The sequence below is a fragment of the Dendrobates tinctorius genome, unplaced genomic scaffold, assembly GCF_039654945.1.
Source record: "Dendrobates tinctorius isolate UK_male_01 unplaced genomic scaffold, ASM3965494v1 ptg000315l, whole genome shotgun sequence".
Taxonomy (NCBI): Eukaryota; Metazoa; Chordata; class Amphibia; order Anura; family Dendrobatidae; genus Dendrobates; species Dendrobates tinctorius.
Window position 1 is genome coordinate 1,712,304 of NW_027361982.1, and position 8,635 is coordinate 1,720,938.

General features: G+C 45.6%; 1 protein-coding gene across 1 annotated transcript; it reads right to left on the bottom strand.

Moving 5' to 3' along the window:
* Positions 1-44: 44 nt before the first annotated feature.
* On the bottom strand, positions 45-7,337 carry LOC141073786 (uncharacterized). Its single transcript, XM_073561204.1, has 10 exons — positions 6,664-7,337; positions 6,301-6,373; positions 5,426-5,790; positions 5,116-5,232; positions 4,964-5,031; positions 3,597-3,674; positions 3,314-3,363; positions 3,101-3,242; positions 2,954-3,040; positions 45-995 (listed from the first exon to the last, which is right to left on the bottom strand). The coding sequence occupies exons 1-10, from the start codon at positions 6,758-6,760 to the stop codon at positions 678-680; spliced, it is 1,395 nt and encodes a 464-aa protein (XP_073417305.1). The 5' UTR covers positions 6,761-7,337; the 3' UTR covers positions 45-677.
* Positions 7,338-8,635: the final 1,298 nt, after the last annotated feature.

An 8,635-nucleotide genomic window follows, 5' to 3' on the forward strand; every position in this document is an offset into this window, starting at 1 on the left:
GCCAATGAAAACCCAAAAGTCATTATCTCAGTAAATTAGAATACTTTATAACACCAGCTTGAAAAATGATTGTAAAATCTGAAATGTATGTTCAGTAGATGCACTCAGTACTTGGTCGGGGCTCCTTTTGCATCAACTACAGCATCATTGCGGGGTGGCATGGAGGCGATCAGCCTGTGGCACTGCTGAGGGGTTATGGAATCCCAGGTTGCTTTGATAGCAGCCTTCAGCTCATCTGCATTGCTGGGTCTGGTGTCTCTCATCTAATATATGAGTTTCACTTTTTGTAATGAAGAACTGAAATAAATTAACACTTTGCTGATATTCTAATTTAGTGAGATGCACCTGTATAGGTTTGTGCAGAGCTGCAATGAAGAATTGCTTCTAATGGGTATAAACTCCAAATGAAGCACTGGGGAGGTACAGGCCTGCAACACTCTAAAGTGACCCCTGGGGGTTGGTTGGGTGAACTGCATTTACAGATAACAGCTGAGACACCAGAGTAGTACAGACACACACAAAGAAAAACAAGAGCCCGACCCTGCAGACGTCAGGAAAGGATGCCATCTTCTGAAACAAATTGATGTCAATCAGAAATACAGACCGACAACCTGCTCGTTACATATCACAAAAATTATTTAATAAAGTGAAAAAAAAAAAAAAAAAAAAAAAAAGTTTCATTGTGGTATCAGGCGGATGAGCTGAGCTTCACCTGGCGCCAGCTGCACGCTGTCCTGGAGCAGCTGACCTCTGTTGCGCTCCAGTTTGGTAGTCAACAATAATCGAACAGAGTTTGAGAAATAGGGAAATCGCAGAGACACATTGTGTGATCGATCAGAAGGCCCAATAAGGACTAAAAGCGTGGAACAGGCCCAGGAGGATAATGCACTGTAAGAGGAGCCATTAGATAAAAGCTGCAGCCAACCAGAGTAGAGCGCAGGGTTCTGGTATCGCAGGTGGAGAAGAGAACGGAGCCAGGAGGGCGGCGGGAGGGACTGTGGAGACAATGAGGAAAAAGGCATCAACTGGGACAGATTATCAGGAAGTTCTCACTATGCAAAAGCACTCAATTCGTGTAGATTATAATACTGCCCCCTACGTACAAGAATATAATTACTATAATACTGCCCCCCTATATACAAGAATATAACTACTATAATACTGCCCCCCTATATACAAGAATATAACTACTATAATACTGATCCCTATGTACAAGAATATAACTACTATAATACTGCCCCTATATACAAGAATATAAACTACTGTAATACTGTGCCATTCACAAGAATATAACTACTATAATACTGCCCCTACGTACAAGAATATAACTAATATAATACTGCCCCCTATATACAAGACTATAATTACTATAATACTGCTCCTATGTGCAAGAATATAACTATTATAAGAGTGTGTGCACACGTTGCGGATTCTGCTGTGGATCCGCAGCGGATTTGGCCCTGCGGATCCGCAGCAGTTTCTGCTGCATTGTACAGTACCTTTATTTTCTATGGAAAATGAAAACTGCTGTGCACATGCTGCGGATTTTTCAGCGCGAATTTGCTGCGGTTTCAAATCCGCAGCATGTCACTTCTTTGTGCCGAACCCGCTGCAGTTTTACACCTGCTCTATTGTACAGGTGTCTAACCGCAGGCTAATCCGCAGATAAATCCGCAGCAGAATCCGCAACGTTTGCACGCACCCTAATACTGCCCCTATGTACAAGAATATAACTACTATAATACTGCTCCCTAACTACAAGAATATAACTACTATAATACTGCCCCCTATGTACAAGAATATAACTACTATAATACTGCCCCCTATGTACAAGAATATAACTACTATAATACTGCCCCTACATACAAGAATATAACTACTATAATACTGCCCCTGTGTACAAGAATATAACTTCTATAATACTGCCCCCTATGTGCAAGAATATAACTACTATAATGCTGCCCCTACGTACAAGAATATAACTACTATAATACTGCCCCTACGTACAAGAATATAACTACTATAATACTGCCCCTACGTACAAGAATATAACTACTATAATACTGCCCCCTATGTGCAAGAATATAACTACTATAATACTGCCCCTATGTACAAGAATATAACTACTATAATACTGCCCCTATGTACAAGAATATAACTACTATAATACTGCCCCCTATGTACAAGAATATAACTACTATAATACTGCCCCCTATGTACAAGAATATAACTACTATAATACTGCTCCTATGTGCAAGAATATAACTACTATAATACTGCTCCTACGTGCAAGAATATAACTACTATAATACTGCCCCCTATGTACAAGAATATAACTACTATAATACTGCCCCCTATGTACAAGAATATAACTACTATAATACTGCTCCTATGTGCAAGAATATAACTACTATAATACTGCTCCTACGTGCAAGAATATAACTACTATAATACTGCTCCTATGTACAAGAATATAACTACTATAATACTGCCCCTACGTACAAGAATATAACTACTATAATACTGCCCCCTATGTACAAGAATATAACTACTATAATACTGCCCCCTATGTACAAGAATATAACTACTATAATACTGCCCCCTATGTACAAGAATATAACTACTATAATACTGCCCCCTATGTACAAGAATATAACTACTATAATACTGCGCCCTATGTACAAGAATATAACTACTATAATACTGCCCCCTATGTACAAGAATATAACTACTATAATACTGCTCCTATGTGCAAGAATATAACTACTATAATAGTGCCCCTACGTACAAGAATATAACTACTATAATACTGCCCCCATGTACAGTGCTGTTCCCACTATATCTTTTTCAGCTGTGTGATAGTGTCTCAGTCTTTCTGATGTGCGATACATATCTCAGTATGTGTGACCCTTATCGGGTCTGTGGCTCGTTTGCTGACCCCGAGGTGACACACCTGGTTCAGGGACAGTATGACGGTTCCAGGTAGGGTTACAGCCAGGAATTGTCTCAACTCCAGAGAATCAGTGTCGTCAGGTGTCACCTGCAGAAAATGAGAGGTTACTTTATGAAGTGCCCTTCCCCTCCCCCATTCCCCACTCACCTCCCAGGCCAGATCCTTCATGTCTGACCCCAAAGTGAACGGTTGCAGGTTCCAGTTGAGTAGCGGACAGGTGCACAGAAGTTGGGACTTATTTTTGGGTGCATCCTCGTCATCACACAGCCAATTAGGAAGCAGGATTAGCCTAATTATAGAGTTTTGTTAGAAATTTTGCTTTTGCGTGGATACGTCACTGTGCGATTACTCGGTTGTCACCTTTCCTCCTCGCCGGCAATTTCTACTTCATTCAGGAGGATCTGAGATATCTGCAAAAAATCAAGACGTATCGTAGTCACCGACTATAGTACAAGTGTCCAAAACTGTTCCCCGAACAACTATCAAAGTGATGTGATGTTAGATCAGATGTAGTCACAGCCCCGCCCCCTGGTGATGATATCACTGAGTTGTCAGCCCCGCCCCCTGCTTATGACATCACTGAGTTGTCAGCCCCCCCCACCCCCAAGTACTAGTGCTGACAGTACTTCATTTCCCCTCTCACCATCATTACAGTTGTTTTCTTGTCACCTAAAAGCTGGAACCCAGATACTCCATCTTCCATCCAGCTCCGGGCAGAGTCCTGCACAAGATGGGTTCAAGTTACTAAAGCCGAGGGGCCACAGCGCTGGAGTGTGTAGGAGGGCTGTGAAATTTGTAGCGGATGACAGATATTTTTTAATAACTGCTGTGATGGTAATAATATCTACAGTGTCACCACTCTTACAGTAAAAAAGCCCGCCCATCTTGGCAGACAGAACCTTCTTTCCTGTGCTACACACAGCTTCTCTGAGACTCCTTTCATTCTTTCCAGAGGTTTCCCATCTCTAGCTTCAGTAAAGATGACTGATCATGACTAAGACACAAACAGGTGAGAGATCCTACTGAAGAAACGAACAGGGTTCTTTACAGCAAGAGCAGAAAGGCCAAGATGGTTCATTGAGGAACAGTGGTGTGAATGTGTAAAATGGAAGTGCGCCCCCTCGTGGAGGAATAAAGGGTCATACAGCCACACCAGAGTTTATCAATGAACCATTCTGTCCTCCCCTGTAAGGTTCATCTCCTTTCTCCACAGCTTGTCTGCTCTTACAGTAAAGAAGACTGTTCATTTCTGGAAACAGAATTCCTCCAACAGGAGGGGGCGCTCTTGTCTTCTGAGCAGTCAGATTTGCACCATATTGTATGGGCCATTTCTATACTGGCTCAGATTTATCTTCTCGCCTCAGAACACTAAATCCATGGAATTCCACGATAGTCTCTGGACGCTCATCAGTGCCAATATTACATCCCGTGTGTACGTTTTATTACAGGGGTGTCTGGGTTTCCTATCTCAATGCAGCAGAGAACCGCTGCAGATATCCGCACCTGAGCCCCTAATAAGTGGCCGCCTTTAGATGCAGCTGCCTGATGCTGAGCTCTCCATGACCTGCAGACCGCAAGGCTTTTGGCCAACTTCCCACAATGAGTTTTTGATGCTGCAGATTTTCTGCACCAATTACAGAAATTAGATTCATTGCGTTTTTTAAAGTTACATTTTTCTCAGCTGCTTTGGTTTTTCCTCCCTGTGATCAGGTGCTAAATATACTGCTTTGTGTTGGACACGTCCCCGCTGCTTAGCGGTGATCAAACTTCATTGATAAAGTCAAGTGCAGATTACTTTTGCTTTTTTTTTTTTTAAAAAAACATAAATAACTAAATCTCCAAGTTTATGGAGAAAATCCAGAAAGGGAAATTAATATACAGAAGAGAATCTGCTCCAAAAGGCACAAGAAAAAAAAAGTGTGTGAACAGAGTCTTCCATTCTCTCCCCACAATCTCATGTATGAGCATCTCCCATAGACTGTATGACATCACAAAGTTGGGGAACATCACCTTCAGCCTCTGGACTTGATGGCCATCATACTCCTCCAGTATCCGGACCTCCAGGATGATGTGGAGACCTGGGAACGTGAAGACCACAGAGGTGATTACGACTCCGGGCCTGGTCACTCAGCGCAGCCCTACAGACCGCCACAGCCACTTACCGTATTTCTGCCCCTCGGTCACCTGACCTCTCACACTCCCATTAGTCACCTCTTCATGGGGGAGTATGAGACCACCACACCCCAAGGATGACGCCTCTCGTATTCTGTGCATCACATCTGTAAGACATGGGGGGGGGGGGCAAGAGATGGGTAGAGGGGACAGGTCAGACTGCCCCCACATAACACACGCTGCCCCCACACAGTGGGGTTTGTAGTTTCATGTCACCCAGAGAGAATCACAAGCCTGACATCACTGCCCCCCCTCCGTCACACATTGCAGGTGGGGTGGGGGGTCCCGCATATAACTTACCGGTCTGTGGCGCCAGTCCTGCGATGCGGCAGATCACTCGGCGTTGGTGCCACACGCTTGGTGGAGGCGGCACGTACGCCTGGGCAAGAATGGCGATGGCAGAACTAAGCAGCGCAGCAAGTAATACCCAGAAAAGCACCAGCAGCCCCCGACGTACGCACACCCAGCCACGGGCGTCCTGCTCGGGCCTCAGGAGCGGCTGGGACTCCATGTCTCCCTGGCTGCGTCTCCTCCTGCAGATCTTATACTTCAGTATTTGCTGACCAGAAAATCGCCACCAGGTGTGAAGAGGAGTGTCACATTCTACATCCACCATCATCGCCCCACCCGAGGAGACAACGAGGGTCCAAGCAACCGACCAACCTCTGTACAATCACAGTACCACCAAAAATGGAACACACACACAAAAAATCAAAATTATGCACCCAATCTACAAAACCAGGTACCTGAAAAGTCAGTGGTCAGACCTGCTTAACTAGCTAATCATGGCGGCCACCGCATTGGGGGGATGGCTGGATGAGCAGTTTTCCAGTCCCCAGACACTGCTGGCAGCTGCCACCTTCCTACACACTGAGGCCATGATCCCGGCAGCCAGCGATAATGTGAGCCCAGGTGAGGCTGCGGTGATGATAACCTGGACCGGACGAGGGAGGCCTCGATCATGGCTCCACATAAAGCAGTGGTCCTCAAACTTAAACAGGGGGCCAGATCATAGTTCCTCAGACCATTGGAGGGCCGGAATATAGTTTAAAAAAAAATATTGAACAAATTCCTATGCACACTGCACATACTGCATCTTATTTTGAAGTAAAACAACAAAACAGGAAAAAATGCAAATTTAAAATGAAGAAGTAAAGTTAAATCAACAAACTTACAAATTTTTCAAGGGGTTCTTTGAATACCCTACACTTTGCGTCAATTTTTCCTCTTTCTTGATGTCATTGTTTCCTAGGGATTCCAAATTGCTATTAGTAAAATACCAATATATATATACCTATATATATATATACACAGCGGTACAAAAACAATATAGCAACAATAAAATTGCCCACACAGAGACATACAGACTGCACTGTCCATCAATGCAGCCTCAACAGTGCCCATATTGGTGGGACTCCACTTTTACCTCTGGCTAAGACTGGTGTGGTGTGAGAGTCCCCGATAGGCAGGTAAATGCCCCTAATAGGAGCACAGGTCCCCAATAGGATCCGGGGTTAAAAAAAAATACCAGTACTCACCTGCTCTGAAGAGGCGCCCACTCAACTCCGTCTTCTTCTGGCAGAGGCAGCGTGACGTCATCAGGCCGCGCAGGTCGTCTGTGTGTGCTCGCTGCATACGTAGGGCTGCGCAACACCTTTCCTCGCTGACTCCTTGTTCCGCCCGCGATTACAGGGCCTGCTGGCATTGAACTGCAGTGAAGTTCAATGTCGGCCAGGCCCAGGGGGCCGGATAAAAGTCCTCGGCGGGCCGCATGTAGCCCAGGGGCCGTAGTTTGAGGACCCCTGACATAAAGGCTCCGGTGGTTTCCATGGAGATGTGTGATAATCATTTGAGCACACGATCCGTTTTATAGTCACCACGGTCTGACGGATCCTGATCACGTCAGAGGGTCGCAAATCAAAATCACCCTCATCATCCTCGTCCCGCTGGATCTGGTCTTCATGATGTGTTACTAATTTTCTTGTGATTTCATGTTTTTTTTATTTTTCTTTAGTAAAATATTTAGAAAGCTGCTTTACGATCTCTGTGACAAAACCGCCACGTGAATACAACCGCACATGGAGATCGCGTCAATATGGCCGCCTTTATGGATTGTGTGTGTGTGCGAGGTGTGGCCAGTTTTTGTCACAACCTTGGTTCACATCCACAAGGTGCATTCACACCAGTAGCACGGCAGCCATGACGGTGGGGAAACAGCAGAAATATGGCTGCTACATCGGATGCCGTATAAGGCTAGTTTCACACTAGCGTTTATGAGCGCAGCGACGGCCTGCGCACGGCCGCCGCTAAGCCCCGCCCCGGCTGCGCCTCCGCCTCCGCCGGTAGCTCCGCCTACCGGCGCATGACGCTGCATGCGCCCTGCGTCCCCTATCTTTATCACTGGGGGTGCAGGCCGTGCGCAGTATGCGTTTGGCGGCGCATGCGCCTTTTTGACGGTGCGCCGACCTGCGCCAAACGCAACCTGCTGCAGTTTGGTTGCGCCGGCGCACCGTCAAAAAGGCGCATGCGCCGCCAAACGCATATTGCGCACGGCCTGCGCCCCCAGTGATAAAGATAGGGGACGCAGGGAGCATGCAGCGTCATGCGCCGGTAGGCGGAGCTACCGGCAGAGGCGCGGCAGGGGCGGGGCTTAGCGGCGGCCGTGCGCAGGCCGTCGAAGCGCTCATAAACGCTAGTGTGAAACTAGCCTTACAGAGGCACAATAGGAGGATAGTGCCGTATACAGCACAGAGCGGCATATGGCTCCACGCACAGGCCCCCAACACTGCAGAGTAGAGACCCTTAATGGTGTGGGGTCGATTTGTATGATTGTAGTATAGTAGTGTGGAGACATATCATTGTAGTATAGTAGTGTGGAGACGTATCATTGTAGTATAGCAGTGTGGAGACGTATCATTGTAGTATAGCAGTGTGGAGACATATCATTGTAGTATAGTAGTGCAGAGATGTATGATTGTAGTATAGGGGTGCGGAGACGTATCATTGTAGTATAGTAGTGTGGAGAAGTATAGTAGTGTGGAGACGTATCATTGTAGTATAGTAGTGTGGAGACATATCATTGTAGTATAGTAGTGTGGAGACATATCATTGTAGTATAGTAGTGTGGAGACATATCATTGTAGTATAGTAGTGTGGAGACATATCATTGTAGTATAGTAGTGTGGAGACATATCATTGTAGTATAGTAGTGTGGAGACGTATCATTGTAGTATAGTAGTGTGGAGACATATCATTGTAGTATAGTAGTGTGGAGACGTATCATTGTAGTATAGTAGTGTGGAGACGTATCATTGTAGTATAGTAGTGTGGAGACGTATCATTGTAGTATAGTAGTGTGGAGACGTATCATTGTAGTATAGTGGTGCGGAGAGGTATGATTGTAGTATAGGGGTGCGGAGACGTATCATTGTAGTATAGCGGAGATGTATGATTGTAGTATAGCGGTGTAGAGACGTATGACTGTAGTATAGCGGAGACGTATCATTGTAG

What these genes read in the sequence shown, in the direction of transcription:
- LOC141073786 (XM_073561204.1), bottom strand. Translation starts at nt 6,760, where the DNA reads ATGCAGCGAGCACACACAGACGACCTGCGCGGCCTGATGACGTCACGC. An exon ending in TGGGCGCCTCTTCAGAGCAG is followed by an intron (nt 6,374 to 6,663) that starts GTGAGTACTGGT and finishes TGGAATCCCTAG; the next exon opens with GAAACAATGACATCAAGAAA. An exon ending in AGGACTGGCGCCACAGACCG is followed by an intron (nt 5,233 to 5,425) that starts GTAAGTTATATG and finishes CATGTCTTACAG; the next exon opens with ATGTGATGCACAGAATACGA.